The sequence below is a fragment of the Pristiophorus japonicus genome, chromosome 1, assembly GCF_044704955.1.
Source record: "Pristiophorus japonicus isolate sPriJap1 chromosome 1, sPriJap1.hap1, whole genome shotgun sequence".
In the NCBI taxonomy this organism is placed as follows: domain Eukaryota; kingdom Metazoa; phylum Chordata; class Chondrichthyes; family Pristiophoridae; genus Pristiophorus; species Pristiophorus japonicus.
Window position 1 is genome coordinate 100,349,269 of NC_091977.1, and position 25,475 is coordinate 100,374,743.

General features: G+C 42.1%; 1 protein-coding gene across 6 annotated transcripts in view; it reads left to right on the forward strand.

Moving 5' to 3' along the window:
- The window catches only part of LOC139264907 (dual specificity protein phosphatase CDC14C-like), a 156,512-nt gene that overhangs the window by 46,907 nt on the left and 84,130 nt on the right, over positions 1-25,475 (forward strand). For 5 of the 6 annotated variants that reach the window (XR_011593443.1, XM_070881949.1, XM_070881951.1 and 2 more), the window contains exons 2-4: positions 11,858-11,948; positions 12,457-12,532; positions 22,596-22,688. Coding sequence is in view for 5 of the 6 variants with exons in the window: in XM_070881949.1 (XP_070738050.1) it covers positions 11,858-11,948; positions 12,457-12,532; positions 22,596-22,688 (260 nt within the window). In the remaining variant the exon portion in view is untranslated. Of the gene's footprint in view, positions 1-11,250; positions 11,591-11,857; positions 11,949-12,456; positions 12,533-22,595; positions 22,689-25,475 lie in introns of those variants that run through there. The other variant, XM_070881950.1, reaches the window with a different exon arrangement.

Sequence of the window (25,475 nt, forward strand, 5' to 3'; positions counted from 1 at the left end):
TCCAATTGAATATTGGGAAAACGGAAGCCATTGTTTCCAGTCCCTGCCACAAACTCCGTTCCCTAGCCACTGACTCCATTCCTCACCTAACTTCTGTCCGAGGCTGAACTAGGCTGTTCGCAACCTTGGTGTCACATTTGACCCTGAAATGAGCTTTTGATCACATAGCTGCAGCATTAGTAAGACCGCCTATTTTCACCTCCGTAACATCGCCTGTCTTCGCCCTGGTCTCAGCTGCTGAAACACTCCCATGCATTTGTTACCTCTAGACTTGACTATTCCAATCCACTCCTGGCTGACCTCCCAGTCTACCCTACGTAAATTAGAAGTGATCCAAAATTCTGCTGCCTGTGTCCTAACTCGCATCAAGTCCTGCTCACCCATTACTCCTGTGCTCACTCACCTACACTGGCTTCCGGTTAAGCAATGCCTCAATTTCAAAATTCTCAAATCCCTCAATGGCCTCACCCCTCCCTATCTCTAATCTCCTCCATGAAGTTGGGCTTTTTTTGTTTTGCCCACAGCTCCAGCCTGGTTTAAAATGAGTTCATCATTCAGCTGAGTACTCATTTTTAGTGTGGAAGCAAGTCATCCTTGACCCCGAGTGACTGCCTATGATTTTTCTTTATTTCAAAGTATACTTTATTCATATAAAAAATTTGTACAGTACATTCAAAAGCAGTTCAGTACATTTAGCTGCGGTCAGCAATCCCATACACTACATTTGGGTGCTGACGGCAGTTCCGTTCGATACATTTCCTTGCTTTTCAGTTCAAGTACAATTTGGTACAATACGGGATACCTTGTAGTACATTCAACAAAATTACATTACATGTCACTATACAGTACACGGAATGGGTGACGGCACACCTACATTTTTTTTTCTTTTCAACGTGCACTACGAAAAAGACCTTACATTGTACATTGTACATGGCACTACATAGACTGCCTATGATGGTGCTGAATCTCCTCCCACGGGAAAAGAGAGTAAGATTTGTAATGCATCGCCCAGACATGGCTATATTGTCAGCTTGTTGGCCTGGCCCCTACCCATCCTCGTTCTCTCGATAGTTGTGGATGTCCTTAGCCTTTGAACAGAGCACATAAATGAACGGGTTAGATTGTGAGCTGAGCAAGCTCTGATGTCCTATGTGTGTTCCTCCCTGGTACAGAACTTTTCCATTAATTTGCATGCAGCTTTTCCTGCTACCAAAATAGATTATATGGTCATTTATCCTATTGTTGTTTGTGGGATACCAATTGGATGCTGCATTTCCATACATTGCAACAGTGACTACACTTGAAAAAGAATACATTGGCTGTTAAGTGATCTCTGCCTCTTGTGCAGCCATGAATTTAAATGCTCCACCATTGGCAACTGTGCCATCAGCTGCCTCAGGCCTCATCAGGAGATTCCCTCCCTAAACTTCTCCGCCTCTCACTCCTGCTTTGCAACTCTGTGACCAAGTCACCTGCCTTAATATCTCCTGATGTGGCTCGGTGTCAAATTTTGTTAATGCTCTAGTGAAGCGCCTTGTGAGATTTTACTACATTAAAGATGCTATATAAATGCAAGTTTTTGTTGCTTTTGGTGTTGAATACATAATTTGAGCCATGATGTGTCAATTTTGTTAAATCAGGACAAAGATTTTTTTTTTTAAATTGAGATGTTGCTGGACTGGGAGCCAATGTAGGTCGGTGAGCACAGGAGTGATGGTGATAGGTGATGGGGACTTGGTGCGAATAAGGATATGGATTTTGGATGAGCTCAAGTTTATGGAAGGTGGAAGATAGGTCGTCGCCCGGGAGAGCATTGGAATAGTCACGTCTAGGAGGTAACAAAGCCATGAATCAGGGTTTCAGCAGCATATGAGTTAAGGCAGGGATGGAGGCAGGTGATCGGGGCCCAGAAGAGGCGAGGGCCCAGGGGCAGCACGGGCCAGCCCACAGTGCGATGTGTGCGTACTAGGCCAGTGCAGCAGAGCAGGTCTCCAGTCGTCTTGGGTAATCCTTGCCACTGGACCAAGACCTAGCTCTGTCAAGCCCATGTGATGGCTGGTGTGCAACAGCCACCACACGTTAAAAATATCCAAGCACAGGCATCTTCCACCCTTTACGATGTAGTTCAGAATCTGGAATATCAGGTCCTTCACTGAAACACCTGTGAACTCATCCCTTTTTGGCGTGGAAGCAAGTCATCCTCGTTTCGATGCCTATGATGATGATGAGGAGACAGGCGATGCTACAGAGGTGGAAGTAGGCGGTCTTAGTGATGGAGCAGATATATAGCCGGAAACTCACCTCAGGCTCAAATACAATGCCAAGGTTCCAAACGGGACTCCAGGGGACAAAGTACTTCCAGTAACACTTTCCCACCATGTTATTTCAATCATGATGAAAGCTAATCTAGTTACTATACATGCCCCTGATTGAGTCCTTCCAGCTCCATTTCCAATTTAGATGGCACTGTTTTCCACTCATACTGCCCGTCAAGCACATTTCATATGTTGTGCTTTACTCTCAATTAGAAATGGCAAATATCATGTTATTAAAAATTAACATTGTACTGGTTAAGTGAATTTATAAATTGTAATTTGGTCTTAGGTTTTTTTTTGCAAAGAAGGTGAATTACTCATAATAGAATCAAAGAATGAGACAGCAAAAAAGGAGGCAATTCAGTCCATTGTGCCAGCTTTTTTGTAGAGCTATCCAATTAATCCCATTCCTCTGCTCATTCCCCATAGCCCTGTAATTTTTCCTTTGCGTATTTATTCAATTATCCTTTGAATGTAACTATCGAATCTGCTTCCACCAACCATTCAGGCAGTGCATTCTAGAGAACAACTCGCTGAGTAAAAAAAAAAATATCGCCTTGGTTCTTTTGCCAATCACCTTAAATTGGTGTCTTCTGGTACAGACCCTTCTGCCACTGGAAACAGTTTGGGGGAGAAATTGGGGTAGTTTGCACTTCCTGTTAGCGCCCCCAGGGTGCAAATGAATTTTCACCCGGATCAGCGAGAACAGCACCTCCCGCTAAATTCGGCGGGGGTTTTGTGGCGGCGGTAACATGTAGTGCCCCGCTCTGCTGTGCCTGGCAAAGCTGACATCGCCATCCGCAGCGCCCCATTACTGCCCCCGGAAGAAAAATGGGCTCCCACCCCCTAGTTTAGTGCCTGGCGCTGACGACAACTTCAGCAGTCGTGTTTCAGTTGGCTGGAGGAACGCTATTTAAAAAGGTGCCAGCACTGGGTTAAGTTTTAGTTGGCCAATAATAGTTGTTGTTTAGTTCTACATAAGCAGACAGGTGTTTTGACAGATTTCACCCATTTGCAGTTGGAGTTTTCTGTCTATTAAAGTTTCATTGAGGGCAGATTTGAAAGTCCAACATTTATATTGTTTCATGGGGGCTGTGCTGGCACTGGACCATGCGCTCTGACGTCACCGTCGGAGGCAACTTGGGAAGAATGAAAGTCAGCAAAATGTGGCCAGAGGGTGGACGGCCAACAGGGCTATCAATAGGAGACCTTACCATCCCAGGGTGTTCAGGCAGCAGTTCTCCTACATCAATTTCACTGAGGAGCAGTGTTTGAGAAGGCTGCGCTTCAGCAAGGACATTGGCACAGAGCTCTGACACCTCCTGCAACTAGACCTCGAGCCTCAGACTAGGGGGCGGACAGTTCTTTGTAACAGTCAAGGTCACCATCGTGCTCAATTTCTATGCCAGCGAATCCTTCCAGCGTGCAACAGATGACACCTCCAACATCTTCCAGTTTGCCGTCCATTGCTGCATCTGCGAGGTCACAGATGCTGTCCACAGAATCCTTCCCCATGACCAGAGAGAAGCAGCTGGAGTGTACATGTGTGGCTTTGCCAGGAAAGCAGGCAACCCATGGTGCAGCATGCCATTGCCTGCATCCACATCGCTTTGCAGGCACCACATACCAATCCGGAGATATTCCGTAACCACAAAGGCTACCACTCACTGAATGTGTGTGCTCTCACACCAACTGCACATCGAAACCTCACCGTCAATGCCCACTATCCTGGCAGCAGCTACGATGCATTCATCCTTCGCCAAACCGCTATGCCAGCTCTCTTCCAGCCTCCACCTGAAACTCGTGGTTGGTTGGAGACGAGGGCTATCCACTCTCCACCTGGCTCATGACTCCTCTCTGCAACCCCAACACTCCTGCCCTTCACACTCAATGAGAGCTACGCTGCCACTAGGAAAATCATTGAGCAGACCATCGGAGTGCTCAAGCAACGGTTCCGCTGCCTCGACCGCTCGGGAGCAGTCCTCCAGTACTCGGCTGAGCTGGTATCCTTTTTCGTTGTCATCAGCACAACTTGGCCATCATGAGTGTGCAGCTATTGCCATCAGGCATAACTCCACCACCTCAGGAGGAGGAGGAGGAACAGGAGGAGGATAGGGAGTAAGAGGAGGAGGAGGAGGAGCAGCAACAGCAGCAGCAATGGAGGAGCCATTCAATTGACATTCTGCAAGGGCAGTCCATGACTGCCTCATCAAACTTTGGTTCCAATGAATTCCAGCCCACTTCCCAGTTGCTCTGCACATCCCCATCAGCACATCAATTTCTCCTTCCATACCACAGCCCCAAAACTGGAATGAGAGACAGCACTAAATTTGCAACATTCTAATTAAAATTTTAGCACATAACATTCATCACAATTATAAACAATTACATTTGTGCAAAACCTTACATCCCCTCTTAACACTACCTTTACCTATTCTACTGCTCCCTTGTAATGTGTCCCCTGTGAATGAAGCACAGCTGGTGGTAGACTGCTGAGTATCAGGGCCAAAGATTATAGATGGCCTTGCAGGATGCCCTCGACCAGCTCGGAGCTTGGAAGGCCTGGCTGTAGACTGCACCACTTCAGGCTGGGCGACAGCTGAGTGACATAGAAACATAGAAAATAGTAGTAGGCCATTCGGCCCTTTGCCTGCATCGCCATTCAATATGATCATGGCTGATCCTCTATCAACACCATATTCCTGCTTTCTTCCCATACCCCTTGATGCCTTTTGTGTCTAGAAATCTATCTCTTAAATATATTCAGTGACTTGGCCTCCACAGCCTTCTGTGGTAGAGAATTCCACAAGTTGACCACCCTCTAAGAAATTTCTCCTCATCTCAGTCCTAAATTTGCTACCCCGTATCCTGAGACTGTGACCCCTTTGTTCTAGACTTCCCAGCCAGGGGAAACATCCTCTCTGCATCCAGTCTATCCAACCCAGTCAGAATTTTATATGTTTCAATGTGATCCTCGCTCATTCTTCTAAACTCTAGTGAATACAGCCTAGTCGACCCAATCTCTCCTCATATGACAGTCCTGCCATCCCAGGAATCAGACTGGTGAACCTTGCTGCACTCCCTCTATGGCAAGTATATCCTCTTAGGTAAGGAGACCAAAACTGCACACAATACTCCAGGTGTGGTCTCACTTAACTGGACTAAGACATCCTTGCTCCTGTACTCAAATCCTCTTGCAATGAAGGCCAACATGCCATTTGCCTTCCTAATTGCTTGCTGCACCTGCATGTTTGCTTTCAATGACTGGTGTACAAGGACACCCAGGTCCCTTTGTACATCAACATTTCCCAAGCTATCACCATTTAAATAATACTTTGTCTTTGTTTTTCCTACCAAAGTGGATAACTTCACATTTATCCACGTTATACTGCATCTGCCATGTGTTTGCCCACTCACTCAATCTATCTAAATCGCCTTGCAGCGTCTTTGCATCCTCCTCACAACTCCACCTAGTTGTGTGGTCAGCAAACTTGGAAATATTATATTTGTGCTGGGGCCCCAACTAGTCATTGCCCGCCAGTTTCAAAACAAGATCAGTACCTACTACCGAAAGCTGACGACCTGTTTGCAACGCTAGCTGGGGAAAATCGTTCACCAAATTGGATCTAACGTCGGCTACATGACACAGGAACTGGTTGAATCAGCAAAGAAACTTACGTGCATCAACACACACAAAGGACTGTTTATTTACAACAGGTGCCCTTTTGGCATTTGTTCGGCGGCAGCCTTATTTCAGAGAAACATGGAGAGCCTATTGAAATCCGTCCCCAGGACCGTGGTATTCCAAGACAACATCCTAGTCACACGTCGTGACACCGCCGAGCACCTGCACAAATCTGGAAGAGGTTCTGCGTCGTCTGGACAAAGTGAGACTCAGGCTGAAACAATTGAAGTGCGTTTTCATGGCACCAGAGGTTGAATGCCTTGGACGAAAGATTGCTGCAGACGGAATCAAGCCTACAGACGCGAAAACAGAGGCCATCAAAAATGCACCCAGGCCCCAGAATGTGACGGAGCTGCGTTCGTTCCTGGGTCTTCTCAACTACTTCGATAACTTCTTGCCCAAATTGAGCACAGTATTAGAGCCTTTGCACAAGCTGCTCAGGAAAGGAGACGACTGGGTGTGGAGTGAACTTCAAGACAGAGCCTTTGAGAAGGCTAGAAATCTGCTGTGTTCCCACAAGCTACTGGTATTGTATTGTATGACCTATGCAAGCATCGAGTTTTGACCTGTGATGTGTTGTCCTATGGGATCACCTGCATACTCCAGCAAGCCAATGAGTCAGGCACACTACAACCAGTTGCATACCCGTCTCGAAGCCTGTCCAAGGCGGAATGAGCCTATGGCATGGTAGAGAAAGAGGCTTTAGCATGTGTTTATGGGGTAAAAAAAAGTGCACCAGTACCCGTTTGGGCTTCGCTTCGAGCTGGAAACCGATCACAAGCCGCTTCGATCGTTTTCAGAACATAAAAGATATCAATATCAACGCGTCGTCCCGCATCCAGAGCTGGGCACTGACATTATCTGCCTGTGATTATGTCATTCACCATAGACCAGGCACCGACAACTGCGTTGATGCATTGAGCCGGTTACCGTTGCCCACACCGGAGCTGGAAACGCTAATGCCCGCAGAGCTACTCATGGTCATGGATGCCTTTGAGAGTGAAGGGTCACATGTCACTGCTCAACAAGTTAAGACCTGGACCAGTTAGGATCCGACCCTATCGGTTATAAAATGTTGTGTTCTTTACGGGGACTGGTCAGCCATCCCCAAGGAAATGGGTGATGGAACCAAACCATACAGCCGTCGCAAAGATGAGCTTTCAATCCAGTCTGACTGTTTACTGTGGGGTAATCGTGTTATAATGCCAAGAAAGGCAGGGCGAGATTTGTACGTGAGTTACATAGTATGCATCCTGGTATTGTCATGAAGGCCATCGCCAGGTCCCATGTTTGGTGGCTTGGCATTGACTCGGACATAGAGTCATGCATGCATCAGTGCAGCACTTGCATGCAGTTAAGCAATGCCCCAAAGGAAGCTCCGCTCAGTCTGTGGTCATGGCCATCCAAACTGTGGTCTAGAATCCACATCGACTTTGCGGGCCCCTTCCTCGGTAAAATGTTTTTTGTGGTGGTGGATGCATACTCCAAATGGATAGAATGTGTGATCGTGTCATCCAGCACTTCCACTGGCACCATTGAGAACCTGAGAGCCATGTTTGCCACACGGTCTGCTAGACATTGTCAGCGATAACGGACCGTGTTTCACGAGCCTGGAGTTTCAAGAGTTCATGAAACGCAACGGTATAAAACACGTGAGGTCAGCCCCGTTCAAACCCACGTCCAATGGTCAAGTGGAGCGGGCAGTTCAAACCATCAAGCAGAGCCTGAAACGCATAACTCACGGCTCCTTGCAGACACACCTGTCACACATACTACTCAGTTACAGGACAAGGCCACATACACTCACTGGGGTCCTGCCTGCAAAACTATTGATGGAGAGGCCCCAAAACCAGGCTGTCTCTAATCCAACCTGACCTTAACGATCATGTTGAAACCTGACGTCAACGCCAGCACTGGTATCACGACCGCGCCGCAGTGTCACATGACAAATCTGTAAATGACCCAGTGTATGTACTTAACCATGGTCAAGGGCCCCAAGTGGCTCCCGGGCAATGTTACGAATAAGGAGAGTAACCGGATGTATATGGTTGAGCTCAAGAATGGGCAGATGTGCAGGAAACACATTGATCAAATCAAGCGAAGACACATTGATGAACCGGAACAGTTCGAAGAAGATACCATGAGCTTAGACGACCAATCAACTCATGTCCAGCTATCAGAAGAACCCACTGACTTGTAATATGGACTTGTGCCAAGAACTGGCCCGGGGAGGGAGAGGGGGATGATGTCATGTATGTTCATAAGGTCTGCCCACCAACAGGGGGCACTACCGTCGGAGGTCCTAGGGTGATACGTACACTCGTGCTGGGCCTGGTATATAACCTGAACTTCACCTTTAATGGCTTCCAGAAGTGAAGATACAAAGACTGACCAGGTTACACCTAGTCACTGGCTCACAGTATGGAGTTCATTGTATCATTTCATACACTACAGGTAGGGAGGTAAGAATGGAGCAAGGAAGGCAGACAGTTTCAGGAGCTGGAAAGTGATAAAAGGAGAGGGGATAAAGATACCGTTGTTGCCCCCAGCGGCGTCGGGGTCGGTGACGGCACCCACCTCCTGCTGTCCAATCAGTAACAGCACTCGCTCCTTGAGGTCCGACAGCTGCTGGAGCTGAGGATCACCCCCGCCTGTCCTCTGCTGCTCCCTCTTATTGTGTGCCATCTTGGCCTGCAAAAGAAAGGACTGCGTGAGTTAGAGTCCAGCTATGTGGCTAGGAGATATGCCTGCCGTTGTTGAATAGCTGTCAATGTAGGAAAGGTGTGAATTGAGGATGAGAGTTTGAGTAGCTGCATGTGTGGTGGGAGAGTGCTGCTTTGCGCAGTGTGCACAAAGCTTCAGAGGCTGGTATGTGGAAGCTGTTGAAGCAGGACCAACTTGACCACCCGACTCAGGACTTTAAATTTCTTACGATATTTTGTGAGACGGCGTTGAACGACAGTGCTGGCCGAGACCTCCTCTGCCACTTACCTCCACATTGCCCTGAAGACCTGAGGCAATTGCCTTCCACTTGCTAGGAACAGCACTCCTCACTTTGTTCGACTGCCCCCACCAATGCCTCCAATAGCTCGTCGTTTCAATGACGTATCATCTCCCTTACAGCTGGATTAGGAGCAGCCAAAGCAAAAAGTTCATGCAGTTACTCTCAGGTCTCCTTCAGATGCAGGACTGGTGAAAATGAGCAGCTGCAGCTTACTGAACCTCCCCGTTTTAAGAGCTGGAATGAGCCAGTGTGAGGATTGAAGGATGATTACTGAATGCAAGTCACCTGAAATTGGTTAGCGCTCTGGTGTTAGCGCTGCTGTAGCACCCAATTGAGGTGATTAGTGCTTGATTTACCTCCCCCATTTCTTGTCTGGGGCACTAAAGCCCAATTTAAAAAGCTCAGAAATCTTTGCACCTGATGCTAAATTTTCAAAATCTAAATGTAGCAACCCAAACGTGGTGCTACCAAATTTCTTCCCCTTTTCTCCTTATTTACTCAATCAAAACTATGTGATTTTAAACACCTCTAACAAATTTCCTCTTAACTTTCTCTTCTCCAAGAAAAACAACCCCAGCTTCTCCATTCTCTCCACATAATTGAAGTCCCTCATCTCTGGTACATAGGAACATGAGTAGGCCATTCAGCCCCTCGAGGATGTTCTGCCATTCAATGAGATCATGACTGATCTGTGACCTACCTCCATATACCTGCCTTTGGCCCATATCTCTGAATACCTTTGGTTAACAAAAAGCTATCAATCTCAGATTTAAAATTAACAATTGATCTAGCATCAATTGTCGTTTGCGGAAGAGAGTTCCAAACTTCTACCACCCTTGTGTGTAGAAGTGTTTCTTAACTTCACCGGAAAGGTTTGGCTTTAATTTTTAGACTATGTCCCCTACTCCTAGAATCCCCAACCAGCAGAAATTGTTTCTCTCTCTCTACTCTGTCACCCTTAATATCTTGAAAACTTCGATCAGATCACCCCTTAACATTCTAAATTCTAGGGATTACAACCCTAATTTGTGTAATCTCTGCTCGTAACTTAACTCTTGAAGTCCAGTACTATTCTAGTAAGTCTCTTCTGTATGCTCTCAAAGGCCTTGATACCCTTCCTAATGTGTGGTGCTCAAAATTGAACAGATACTCCAGCTGAGGCCTAAAGTGTTTCATAAAGGTTTAGTTTAACATCTTTGTTTTTGTACTATATTAATAAAGCCAAAGATCATATATGCTTTTTTAACAGCCTTCTCAACTTGTTACACCACCTTCAAAGATTTGTGTACATACACCCCCAGGTCTCTCTGATCCTGCACTCCCTTTAAAATAGTATAATTTAGTTCATATTGCCTCTCCTCATTCTTCTTACCAAAAAGTGTCACGTCACACATCTCTGCATTAAATTTCATCAGCCAGGTGTCTACCCATTTTACCAGTCTGTTTGTGTCCTCCTGGAGTCTATTACTATCCTCATTGTTTACTACATTTCTGAGATCCATGTCATCTGAAAAATTTGAAATTAGGTCCTGTCCATTAATATATCTCAAAATGAGCAGTGGTCCTAATCCCAATGCCTGGGGAATACCACTGTTTGCCACTACTCTCTGCTTTATATCCCTTAGCCAATCTTGTATCTACGCTGCCATTGTTGCTTCAATTCCATTTCACTTTAACAAATTCACTGATTCACCATTCTTGCACACTTAATCTGCCCAACTACAGGCAGCTAAGATTTTTTAACAATAAAACAAATTATATACAGCAATTGCAATACAGAAACAGACCATTCCGTCCAGACATTCTGTGTCTTTTTATTTCCCTTTTTATTCAACCACCTATCCTTAAATGTTGGCACGGTCTTCACTTCAATCACTAACTCTGTTGCCTCACAACCCCTGTGTAAAAAAAAAAATGCATCCTGCTAGCTGACCTAAATCTATTGCCTCTGCAGATAAGAATATTGTATTTACTTCCCAACAAAGCGCTCAGCTGCAGCAGCCACACTGACATCATGTGCAAAGTTGCGAGATGTTCATACTGAAAGGGGCGGATCTCATTGGTGACGAAACATGGGTTCCCTTGGCAACCATCAGGGCCACGTTCCAATAGGCGGGTTTGTATTCGGTCCCTGACAAGGTGCTGCAGACAGCGGCGGCCGAGTGTCACTCAGGCGCTGCTTCACCAATGCAAAAAGCGGAGGGGTGGTACGCAGCTCTGATTGACGGAAAGGAGGGGGGAGTGTAAAGCAGTTTGACTTTTGGACCTCCGTGTTGATGCGACAACTGTTAAACTACCGGATTTTCCTTTAATTTCTCCTATCGCACGAGTATTGTAGCAGATTTTGCTGCATGTATTTTTTTTAAAATCACATACAGTGAAGTGGTCTGAAAGTTGACCTTGAACGAGGCCTGTGTGTATTATTAACCTTTTCTTTTTTGAGACTGTCTGGCGCAGTTTGCATCTTAAGTGCGTGTCCGCAGCCAGAAGCGAGCAGAAAACTTTTTGCAGCTTTGTTTCGTTTTTGTCTAAACTGCGGTATGGCGGATGGAGAAGAGCTGCTTAATGCGGCGGAGTTAATAAAGGGTGATTCATTCTTGTATAACTCGATGTGTTTTTAAATTGTGTTGGATTGACATGCATCTTCCTGGATGAAGCTTTTAAGGTGTGGCGGTTTTAAATTTTAAATGGCTGGGACCTCGGCAGTAGCCTATCGTGAAGCGCCTGAACGGTGGGGAATGGTTTGTGTGCGCCAGGAAAACCGCATCTGCAGTTCGCAAATGTGCGGCCACTATTTATTCCTGAACTGTTATCATCAATTCTGTTCATAACTTTTTGTTGTTTGTGTTTCAGATCGGCTGTATTTTGCTATTCTTCGACATAAACCCAAAAACACCGCAAACACGCACTATTTTAGCGTTGATGATGAACTTGTGTATGAAAAGTGAGTTTATTTTAGTGACTTTTCCCCAATTTAAAATTCCTCGAAGTCTCTTTAAAATGTTTTTCGAACTTAAATGTGTCTTGGTTACTTCGCAGCATCGCCCCAGATCTGCCAGAACAACTCTCGATGATTAAGGAGTCGATGTTTTATTAATCTTAAAAATGAACGGAAATATTGATTTATTTAAGTAGCGAAAGTGTGTTGAACATTTGCTTTTAAACTGAAGGAGTAATGTAATCTGTCAATTTGCCACTGCATTTGTATGGAGACTTCAGGATTATTGTTACATTGATTAACCAGTATGTTTATAAAACTTTTAAACTGATGGAACCTACCTGGCCCTTTTCTGTTTTTTATGGCCTTTACATTGTTGGGATGTAAGGAAATGTTTCGTCAGGACGCCATGTTACCAGCCGTCATGGTGTGGAGCAAGCTTGATGGGCCTGCTGGTTTTTACCGGCCTTCAATTTTGCATGTTCATATGTTCATATGTTCATTTGTTTTCTAGCTTTTATGCAGATTTTGGACCTCTGAACATGGCCATGTTATACAGATACTGCTGCAAATTAAACAAAAAAATAAAGGTAACTGGAAATGTTTCTCTTTTTTGAAAGTGCTTTCAAACAAATACTAGATGACCAAACGGCTAATATTGCAATATAATCATCAAGGTTAATGCACACATGAGGCTAGTGCACACATGAGGAAAGTTACAGAGCATGTCCATGAGCTCTCCAATAGAAATTTTCAAGATAAATCTTTGTGTGCAGTGGTTCAAAAAGGAATTTCTTGATTTTTGGGCAGTAATTGTCAAAAATTACCTGAGGTAGCTCCAGTGTGTTGCTGTACAGTCTAGGTTTCTCCTAGCAACCATAGTGCTGGGATGCGGACTTGAAATTCCATGAATTGTGAGTTGGGTATTTTAGCTCGGTACGTAGTAAGTGCTGAACAGTGGGATGGGTTTAGCAATGCAATTAGTCGATCTCCTGTGGCATTGACATGAGATTCAATCCCTGGTGTTGTCTTCAGGTGACTAGAGGGGATAACTGGGTGGGTAGTGGCGGAGGGAGGAGACATACTTCAGTCTCCATTTGGAAGTCATACATTCTGCCCTTATTTTTATATTTCCATTGTAAATTTTATAATGGGAACTGGTTATGTGAATTTGTTCATTCTGTAACTACATTGTCCTGCCAATATTGGCACTGCAATGTCCACAATTTGGAGGGTGGAGGATGGTTTCATTATAGCCTGATAAGTTTTACATAAGTATTTTTGCTTTTAAATGTGGACATAAGTTTACTGAAGTGCGCACAGATGCAAGATCTTTCATAGTTAGTTTAGATCGTAAGGAAATTTACACATGGGTCATATAGTCCAGGTAGTTATTGTTTTCCAAGATCTGTGTTATATACTTCAATTATTAATAATGACTGCAATTTTAAAACTACTTGGTGGAAAAACACTATCAATATCTGCACTAGGGGATGTTTGAGAGGAAATTGGAGAATTAATGTGGTCTGATGTTTTGGCCACAGTAAAAATGATATATGGAGTGACAGATGGTGCAGCACTCTGAGTAAAACATGAAATATTATTTTTTCTCTGGTAATTTATGATAGCTTTTTAAAAAATACATTTCTTTTAAGTTGGAATGCTGAAACATAGAAACATAGAAAATAGGTGCAGGAGTAGGCCATTCAGCCCTTCGAGCCTGCACCGCCATTCAAGAAGATCATGGCTGATCATTCCCTCAGTACCCCTTTCCTGCTTTCTCTCCATACCCCTTGATCCCCTTAGCCGTAAGGGCCATATCTAACTCCCTCTTGAATATATCCAGTGAACTGGCATCAACAACTCTCTGCGGCAGGGAATTCCACAGGTTAACAACTCTGAGTGAAGAATTTTCTCCTCATCCGAGTCCTAAATGGTCTACCACCTTATCCTAAGATTATGTCCCCTGGTTCTGGACTTCCCCAACATCGGGAACATTCTTCCCGCATCTAACCTGTCCAGTCTCGTCAGAATCTTATACGTTTCTATGAGATCCCCCCTCATTCTTCTAAACTCCAGTGAATAAAGGCCCAGTTGTTGAGAATGTATTGGATTATAAGATTCTTTTTGAATTGGGATGATATTTTTAAGTTGAGAAAACTAAGATCAGGGCCAAAGTTGAAGAGAATTAGTATATTTAAGAAGCATTGTTTTGGGTGATGACAGCCTATAGATTTGTAGAGGAAACAAAGATTGAAGGAGGTCAGGAATTCCATAGTTTTGAGGAGAGAAAGTGACAGTGTGATGAGTCTTGATTTTGTAATAATATTGGGAGAGACACGAGAGGAAAGTTCAGAGGAGCACTGACTAAAGTAATATTCATACAAAATAATTGAGATTGGAGGTTACAGAAGAATCATGTGATGAGCTTTTTCTTGTGTTCCTAATCACTAGTGCAAGAGATAGTAGAAGAGCATCTCCAGGTGTAGCAAATGTATTCAAACCGATATTTTAGTGAGGGATAAAGAAGTGGTTTCACAAAAGAAATGTGATGTAATGTCAAATACCTGTACTTATAATTTTTTGGGACAGATGGAGGAACAGCAAACTTTAAAGTGAAAATGCACCTCTTTTATATATATATATATACACACACACACACACACACACACACACACACACACACAGACACACACACACACACAAATCACTGGAATTTGATGCAGAAAAGTTCAGTCCCAGTTGTAGTAATGTGGACCTAAATTAGTAAAATTGGGTGGCGGTGGTGAGATGGGCAGAGGAGGCACTGTTTTTTTTAACCAGTGAGTTGGTATGAGCATTTGTGCTGCATATAAACAAAATTCGGAGTTTCCCCTTTCCAGTTTTCCTGCACCCAGGGAGAGGGAAAAATGCAATATTGAATATATAACACTAATGGGAATACTGGACCAAATATAAAGATTGATAATATCTTAAACTTGTGGAGATTGGGTTAGTACGCTGCTGTTTGCAGTGTTGAAACCTGGGCTTGAAGCTAGCTCAAACTAATGCTTCTTTATTGCTGGCTGTATCTTTTTCTGAGGTCATAGCCCTGTTCTGAATAGTTCTAGATCTCTAGAATTGTTCAGACTCCATCACAATTAAGCAATTTCATTGAGACCACAGGAATGGCTGGTGTAGGAAGTACTGAGGTTAGGGTTGAGCTATGTTGGCCCAAAGGAGAAGGAATTTTATCCTGCGTTTGAATATGCAATAATTAATAATTGAATGCTTGATGATGAATGCTCAAAGTAGGAAAGGTTTCCATTCCCCATCCTTGAGATGTTTCACCTTGATTCCAAATGTATTTTTTTTGTTTACTCCCCGCCCTCCAAAAAGAGCTTTAGTGTTGACACTTTAAATTGGCCAAGTTTCCTGTATTTTGCAATAGTTTGAAACGTTGTAGTTTTGTAAGGGAAACTTCCCATTGCAGCTATCTGATAATTTGAGCTACTGCCAACCATTGAATCTAAATTGAACCATTGTTCTAAATTGGAAGGAATATTCAAATGAACATGGGGTGGGAGAGAAAGTGTAACAGTGGAAAAGAAAAGAAAAAGAAAAGAAAAGAAAACCCTGCCGTAGAAAAGAAAACCCTGCCCACATTTCCATCAGTCTTATTCTGGTGTTAATTGTCTTAAATTTTCAGTCCTTTTTTGGGAAGGAGATTGTGAAAAATTAAATATAATGCCAAATGATACTTTGTTGGAAAAAAATCTGGCAGCAACTACTAGCATATGAAAAGTTAATTTTGTGTTGCCTCGAGCAGGCATTGGGAAGGTACTGATCTACTTCAAAGTGAAGCATGATTTCTGAAAATGTTACACTTGCATGTGTTTCAGTTTTCACCAAAAAATGCTCAATTAATCGTAGGATTGCTTAATGATAGTATTGCTTGACTATCAACCAGCTATTCCATCACAGGGCATCACAGATAGTTAGATGTGTACTCATCTGATACCGACACACATTTCCATAACATTCACTGGTTATTAATAATTCTTTATCTACACTTTCAAAATCCTTGAATGTATTGTTGCCTTGCAACTGCATTTCTACCCCATCATTCCTTATTCAAGACTCAGAATTCTGCCTGTACATGAGCACTATAGCAATGTAAGTTATTGCACCGATATAGTACCAGTGTATTTTATAGGAACAGGAGTAGGCCATTCCCCCCTTCAAGCCTGTTCTGCCATTCAATCAGATCATGGCTGATCTATTGCTCAATTCTATTTAACTGCCTTTGATCCATATCCCTGATACTCCTGGCTAACAAAATCTATTCATCTCAGTCTTGAAAATGTCAATTGACCCAGCATCCATAAACTTGGGGGAGAGAATTCCAGATTTCCACTACACTTTGTGTGAAAAAGTGCTTCCTGATTTCACTTCTGAATGGCCTAGTTATAAATGTAAGATTATGGCACCTTATTCTGGATTCTCTCACCAGAGGAAATAGCTTCCCTCTATCCTATCGAATCCCTTAATCATTTTAAGCACCTTGTTTAGATCAGCCCTCAATCATCGAAACTTAAGCTAAGTTTATGCAACCTGCCTTTGTAATTTAACCCTTTAAACTCTGAATCTGAACTGTACTCCCTGCAAAACCAATATATCCTTCCTGAAGTTTGGTGCCCAGAACGGAGTACAGTATTCCTGATGGGGTCTGACCAAGTCTCTGAACAACTGAAGGATAACCTCCTCATTTTTAAAATCCTATCCCCTGAGATAAAAGCTAACATTCCATCAGCCTTTTTTTTTACTTTTTGTACCTGCCCACTAGCTTTGTGATTTGTTTACATGGTCACCCGAATCTCCTTACTCATCCACAGTCTTAGTTTCTCACCATTAAGAAAATATTCCACTTTGTCTTTCTTGGATCCAAAGTGGATGACCTCGCTCGTCCCCAAATTGAATTCCATTAGCTACAGTTTTAACCACTCACTTAATCTGTTGACAGTCTTTTGTAACTTCCTGATCCTATCTACACAACTTACTGTCACACAGTGCTGATCTGTTTTTGTTTAATTTACACCCAAATTGTTGTGATATTTGGATCAGTGACAATATTTTATACTTGTAAGCAAGCTTTCAAATCATGGTTCCACTTTAAGGAGTTTAGTTTAGGGTGCTTCTGTTGTGTGTCAAACTGTCGAGCCTCGTTAAGTACCATTGGGCTAGAAATTTGTCTTTTGGCCAGTGGTATTTTTTCAGCATTTATCGCCAAAAATACCACTAATCACACTGCCATTTTTTAAAGGCCTAAGTTTCGTAAAAAACATGCGTCTTGCGGTAAAAATCGACATTGCACGAGGATTCGCGGAGGAAACTGCGGTCCTCACCAACTTTAGTCCGAGGCCGATTACCGCTAAAAGACAGGCCCTTGGGAGGGGGGAAAACACAAACAAAAATAGCAAAAAATAAAATAGCACATTTACAAAACCCTTATTAAGTAATCACTGCAAAAAAATAAAATCTTTAACTTTTTTTTGCAGGTCTTCATACGTACTGCCATTTTTGGGGCTGCAACGCAGGTTTTTCTCGGGCGTTTTTTTTTCACCCAAAATACAGGTGTGAGAAATGGCCAAACTACGGCGATAGTGATATTTCCAGTCTTGCACGCCAGCGGTCCGCTTTTAGCGGTATTTCAAAACCGCAGGTGCAAGACTTTGGCGAAACTCGCGGATGATCTTTTTTCGCCCAAAATGGCGAAATATCACCGAAAAAAACAGGTGCAAGGTTGGTGAATTTCCAGCCCATTAACTACCCAAGTCTTCAGCTGATTTACATTCACTTTACTGCAAAGTCTTACAATTTACAGTAAAGTCTTTAAATCTCATGGATCTATATTGAAAGCTGGGCATCAAATAGCTGATCAAGTGGCCTAATCCCTCCCACCCTAGAAGCGGATTTAGTTGTAAACTTTATGCCAGAATTGCTTGTGCAATTGTAAAGGTATCATTGTTGACAACCAGCTGAGCTTTGCTTTTTTTAATCTTTTTTTTCCCTCCCAACCAATTTCTCTGCTTTTACCCACCTCATGCCATGCACCAATTATACCAGAGAGGATGGGCAGTCTGCTTTAGGCCAATGCCAATAGAATTCTAACCAGAAGAGGGGATGAAAGAAAGAATGGACTTGTTACTATCCCCTAATTTATTTTCCCCACTTTTCTTCTTTGTCCACTTCAATTTTCCTCTTTCTCTACTCTCCTGAAGAGAGTGATTTAAGTTTGACCTTGAATACTGCACTGATGGATGAATGGAGATTGCTCTTGAGGACCTTGCTTATGAACACCTTTACCATGTGAGTGCTGATGGTAGTTTTCAGCATGCTACTCGTTTGGGATGCTAGAGGAGATTGCCACACAGTTGAGGCCAAGCTCAAGCCTAAACCTGATCCTACTCTTATCTGGTGTCCATATGTCTACTTTTCAATTCAGATCACTAAGTAGTAATCAGGAGCAGAGAGCTCTCTTTTTCTCTTCCCCCACCCCACCTCACTTGGGCCATTTGTAATGCCCTGCTGCCATCTTGGGTTAAATCTGCTCAATGGAGTCCAGGATTAAAGCTGAGATCCTCAGTTTGCTTAGTTCAGTTCCATATTTGATGGTTCATTGAGCTATCAGGAGACCACTATACCATCAGTTCTTGTCAGGGATTGAGCCTGGGATCCCTTGACATCTACTACATCAAGATATGCATAATCATTAAGCCATTAGGATGAAACTGTCTTGACTTGGATGTTTTCCCATTGTGATTCATCAGTCACTCCATGTCACAGGAAGTTGTAGTTTAAGGATCTGGAGCTCTACGACATCCCATGTTCAGAGAGCATTGGGACTACAGTGATGTGGTTCCTAATATCAAATTGATTGCAACAGCAAGCACTCTTACAAGCCCACACACAGCAGCCGTTGGCGTGTACTATTTGCCCTTTAAATGTGTGGTTGGAACATAACTATCAAGTACAGAAAAGGCTCTGAGGTTAAAATATGGTGAATGTTTAGAGTTGGTCAGAAATTGGATGATTGCTTCTGTAATCAGGGTTAGGTGAATGGGATGTGCTCTGGGAATTTTGGAATTGAGCTTGTTTTTATAAAAATAATAAACAAGTATACAGAGAAGGTCAGACTGTATCCCCTCAGGATTGCTGGCAACAGCTGACATTGAATTCCAGCTACTGACCATTGATACAAGTAAGTATTGGATAGTATAGTGAATAATATGGTGGAAAATAGATTATAAAGCATTTAATTGGGTTTTAATATCTGTTCTTTGCTTATGTTCTGGTGCTTAAAACTTGGAGATTAATTGCTTGAAAATATCCACTGTTTGCAAAGTGATTGTCTTTCAAATAGAAACTATGGTGAAAAAAAGCTTGTTGTCTCTAATAGTTGGAGCTAGATTAGTAAAACAATGCCTAGGTATGTGCACTTGTGACTATATGTAACTAAATAGCTATGTTTGGATGCATACTATCGTAGCTGTGTTGTGGTACAAACACCTTAAAGCTGATGCTGCATTTCAGGCCACACATTTAAGACTATGGAGGCTGGGTCGTTGAATATATTTAAGGTGGAGATAGACAGATTTTTGAGCGATAAGGGGTTATGAGGAGCGGGCAGGGAAGTGGAGCTGAGTCCATGATCAGATCAGCCATGATCTTATTAAATGGCGGAGCAGGCTCGAGAGGCTAGGTGGCCTACTCCTGTTCCTATTTCTTATGTTCTTAAGACTGAAGTCTGAAATATACACCTTTGGTGGTATGGAGCTGAATGGTACTGTTGAAACACTATCCTTCTACTTCGATGACCCAGGTACTAGCCTGGGCCAGATTGCTGGTGGTGAGTGGTTGAATGGGGAGGAAATCTCCTTTCTGAAGGCTGTAGCGATCACACACGCAATTGAATGTGGGAATCCAATTGGTATAGATTTGACAATCCACAGTACAAAACTATCTGAGTCAGGATTAATTGGCAGCCTTATTCAGAGATGATAGAATACCTGGTGTCAGCATCAGTCATCCTAAGGTCAAGTATAGAGTAACTAGATACAGGGCTCATTTTGAGCAGTGATCCTTAACCTTGATTTTCAGAAAAGCACCCCTTGCATCAAAACCTTTCTAAAGCTGTCCATTCCTCAGTACTGATATTCAAAAGCAAACCATTGCGGATGCTGGTAATCTGAAATAAAAACACAAAATGCTGGAAATACTCAGCAGGTCAGGCAGCATCTATGGAGAGAGAAACAGAGTTAGCCTTTCAGAACTGGAAAAAGTTAGAGATATGCTTACGTTGAGCCTTCACTGCGGCCTCCTCTACACTGGGAGACCAAACACAGATTGGGTGACTGCTTTGTGGAACACCTCCATTCAGTCTGCAAGTGCAACCCCGAGCTTCTGTCACTTTAATTATCCACACCACTCCCACTCCTCCGCCTCCAGCACTGTTCCCATGAAGCTCAACGTCGGCTCGAGGAACAGCACCTCATCTTCTGCTTAGGCATTTTACAGCCTTGCGGACTCTACATTGAGTTCAACAATTGCAGACCATAACTTCTGCCCCCATTTTTTTCAGACAACAACTGTTGATTTTGCTATTCCCATTTACACCACTTCCTAGACCTGTCTTTTGTTCCTTTACTTGTCCCATTGCCATCTCCTTTTGCTTTGTACAATCATACATTTTGTCTTTTAATCTCTCTTACCTTCCACCCTATCACAGACCTTCCCTTTTGTCTTTCTTCCCCTTCCCCTGCCTCTGCACTTGCTTAAAACCTGTTTATCGATCTGAAACATTAACTCTGTTTCTCTCTCTCCATTGATATTCACCATAATAAGTGCACAGTCCAGCCAATAAATGATTGATTGTAAAAGTGTTTTTTTCAAAGCAGCTCAATTTTTATATTTTATGGGTATTGCAATGTAGATATCTGGAATCAATTTATAATATATTTTAAAAAACTTGTGGCTGAGTGCACATCCTGGTAATTTTTTTTTCACTTTCGGTGTCAACTTTTTGCAGTATATAACAGAAAATGCCTATGTATACTTGTCACTCAGCTATCTGGCCATTGAGTTTCCAGAATGCTTTCAGTGCTTCTGGAAACTTTTTTTAATGACTTTTTTTCCCTCCGTAACTGAAATGTATGTCCAAAATAAGAGTTTAACCAAAATCTTAAGAAGTTGCATGTTCCACAATAACATGATTAAATTTATCCATTGAATTTTTTTGTGTCTGTCTTAAAGTTTTTAATTGAAGGCCTAGCTCTTCCAAAACCCTGACCTGTTGATATTTTTGGCAAGAGCTGTGAGCTAAATTTGGGCTGTGCCATGTACCTAACTTCCCAGAATGTACCAGTACAATTCAGTCAACTATATTGAGGAATATTATTTTTTCTTTAGCTTCCAGCAGTTTCTGCTCAAGCTTTTCAAAATAATTTGAAGAAAAGCTAGATGACAATTTTCAAAAGCTTAACTTGGGTAAAATTCACATTTTTATTTAAATATAGGCTGAGAGAAGAAATGACAGTTATTCTAAACACAGCGCTGTTTTAGCCTTTGTTTTGCATTCTAGAAACTTTAGAAAGAGACAGACTGGGGTTGGGGAAGGGGTAAGAGGGCAATAGTGTGTCCTTTATAATACTTCAATTTTCAAAACAAAAATGTAATTTTTAAGCCAGCTAATTAGCTCAACTGTTTTTTGTTGGCAGTTAGGAAAAAGCCAATGCTGATGGCTCACAGCTGGGATGTGTATGTGTGTATGCACAAATTAGCAGTGGAGGGAAGCATGAGTGATCGAGGGAGGGGTTAGAAAAGGAGCTGCTGAAAACCATATTTTCCTAGCAACTCCCAAAATGTATCTATTGGTGTCTCCTTTTCCTGCTATGCCACCCACCACCTCTCATCTGAAAGGAAAGAAGAAATCGTGAGAGAAGCATAAACAAGAGTGAGGGGAAGAGAAGCAGAAGAGGAAGGAAGGAAGGAATAAATAAAGAGTGGGAGAGACAACTCGAGGAAAGAGAGAGATCATATTAGTGTATTAGAGAAGATCAACTTTTAATTTATTTAAAAAAATCTTAGGTCTGTGTGTTAACTGTGTGTTAACATTTGTTAACTTTTCCATTTATCAATTCCAATTTCCAATGGAAACCTGCCTATGTTACCTTGTCACACTGTAATGATGCTCTCCAGTGTAGGTACTGCAGTGCCACCATTGGTGGCAGGGTGTAATTACAGCAGAAGTTTACATGGGCATTTTATATTATACATGTAAACATACAAATTTATATCGTGCAATATAAAAATGAGAGTATATATGACTTTAACATGGGGACTGAATTGCACTCCCTGGTCCAATTATCCTCCACCCTCTAGCCCTGCTTCACCTGTAGACTACACTTGAATTGCTGTGTGCAATACCATGTCAGATTAACTAGTTAGACTAAATTGTTTTAAAGCAGCCAAGTTTGTTTTCAGCAAAATCATAAAGTACATTGTCGACATGAAGCCACTGTGTTCTTAGCATTTTTCTAATTAGAAATAACTTCTATCGTTTAGCTCGGTACATGCAACTCTAATTGCAATGTGATCATGTTGTTTTTGTTGTAGTCATTTACCATGGGAAGGAAGAAAATAGTTCACTATACAGGTTGTGATCAGAAGAAACAGGCAAATGCAGCTGTCCTTATTGGGTCCTTTTCGGTAAGTGTTACATAATTCCTTTAAAAGTATAGTCATCTTGGAGAAGTACCGTAGGATGCTCACATTATCTTTTCTATCCCTGGCCAAGTTAGCTGATTTGCAATAGTTGCATTAACTCAGTCAGCTAAATAAGTGTAATTTGAGCACAACTGCTAATTAAGCATCAAGAGATTGAGATATAAATTTGCTGCTCTGATGTGAATGAGGGAGGAAGACTGATAATAGTGGGATTACATATTTCCATCAAAAAAGGACAATCCTCCTGAAAAGAAATGGAATGTTTGTAACATTCGTCCATTTTTTTAATGATTTAAAAAAAATGTTCTTGGCATTCAATGAATACTGCAGCATTTTTACCGAACAACTTAATATTTTGTTTCCTGTAGCATATAATTAAAGGTCTTAATTATGCTTCGGAGTACTGCTGTTGAATGAATACTAGTAATATATCTGAACAATCACAAGCTGCTTTTTGTGAATTTGCTTGTAGTACCCGGTATTAAAATCGTTGCTATCTTGATGACATGTACATACTGATACATTTCTTTCTGTAATATAAACATGTATCTTTAAAGTGTGTGTTAAAATAAGATAAGATGGACCAGTACTGTAGCGCTACAAATGCCCGCGGTTGAGTTTTAGCCTTGATGGCTTGCCAAGTCTTATTGTTGCCTCAGCTTTTCCTTTTTTGATACTGATGTTAGGCTTTGAATTCCCAATGCTAACATGGCCTTTACTGAACACTGCATATGTTCAAGTTGTCTAAATGTGAACTCCTCTTCTCCATAACTTGAGAAAAATACATCTCTTCAAAATGTTTTGCCTGGAGTTTACAAAGAATTATTTTCTCTGGACCAGAGATCCTGGGCTCCTTATTGTCCTAGAAAAGCAATGCTCAAGCTAATATCCATTGTTATGATGTAAAATGGAACCTCCACGCCCCCCCCCCCCCCAACCTAAGCAGATTGGAACTTCTGTTCTGAATTTCACTTGAATTCATAGTCCAGTCGTAAAAACTCCTTGAATTCTAACCTTGCAGGCAAGTTAGTACAGCAGCTATTAGACTCATTCACAAATAGATTATAAACATGGACAGTTGGTAAAAAAATTAAAATTATGTAAAGAAGAGGAAAACTAGAAAAATAGAGACATTTTAAAAATGCAGCAAATTGTATTGAACAAAATAGAAAACGTATTTTTGTTGCATAGTTTAGCTTGGGAATGTACAATTCCTTTTGCAATCGTTCCAGTTTTTGTATTGTGATCATTTTTATTACTTGTGTATATTTGTAACAAAAGTATTGGTTCTATATTTGTGCATGAAACACAAAAGGATAGTATGCAGTTACAGCAAGTGATCAGGAATGCCAATAGTATTTTGGCCTTTATTGCAAAGGGGATGGAGTATAAATGCAGGGAAGTCTTGCTACAGCTATACAAGGTATTGGTGAGACCACAACCTGGAATACTGCGTGCAGTTTTGGTTTCCATATTTACAAAAGGATATACTTTGGAGGCGGTTCAGAGAAGGTTCACTAGATTGATTCTGGGGATGAGGGGTTTGACTTATGAGGAAAGGTTGAGTAGGTTGGACCTCTAATCATTGGAATTCAGAAGAATGAGAGGTGATCTTATCGAAACGTCTAAGATTATGAGGAGGCTTGACAAGGTGGATGCAGAGAGGATGTTTCCACTGATGGGGGAGATACTAGAACTAGAGGGCATGATCTTAGAATAAGGGGCTAAAACAGAGATGAGGAGAAATTTCTTCTGAGGGTTGTAAATCTATGGAATTTGCTGCCTCAGAGAGCTGTGGAAGCTGGGACATTGAATAAATTTAAGACAGAAATAGACAGTTTCTTAAACGATAAGGGAATAAGGGGTTATGGGGAGCGGGCGGAGAAGTGGACCTGAGTCCATGATCAGATCAGCCATGATCGTATTGAATGGTGGAGCAGGCTCGAAGGGCCGAATGGCCTACTCCTATTCCTATTTCTTATGTTCTTATATTTAACTGCATAATTTATCATTCATCACTGACACCACTGCTGCCCCCATAAAAAAATCTAAATTGAACAGTTACTACTTCTGGGATTTGTTACACATATTGGCAGAAAATTATTGTATGACATTCTACTACATTAGTAATTTACTCTCTAACCCATTTAGATTGTTAATAGGGTCCTTTAAAATAATTCACTGTACACATTCCATAAATTTATGACTGCAACCTTGTTGAACTTTTATACTTCCTTTACTTTGTAAATTAATTTGTGAACGAAATTTCAGTAGGAAAAGCTTTCTTATTTGTAAAAATCTATTGCTTTATCTGCTCAGGAAAACAAAAGATTTTGACTGGGTATATATTCATACAACATTCATTTTGCATGATTGACTGGTCTGACCTTGCTAATGACTGGTATATGTTTGCACAACGTGCTTGGGAATCCTGGACTGCTGAAGGAGCACTTGGACACTCAAATGCCAAAGAAACTTGCATGTGAGCACAGTTAGTGTTAAAATACTGACTTTTTCCCCCTCTTTAGGGCCATTCTCCCCCTCCCCAATCTATTCTGCAGAATCTTGAGTTAACACTGGTTTTTACATTTAAGTTCTATTGTGTTTTAAGCTGTATTGTGAATCAATTATTTGTATTCCTATAAGATATCGTGCAATGATGGCAGAGGGGATATAGCATTAATGCCTTCACATTGGTCACCAAACTTGAGCTAATTTTCCGCTCACTCATGCTGAATGCAAAGATTTGACAGCTTTTCCATTCCTTAC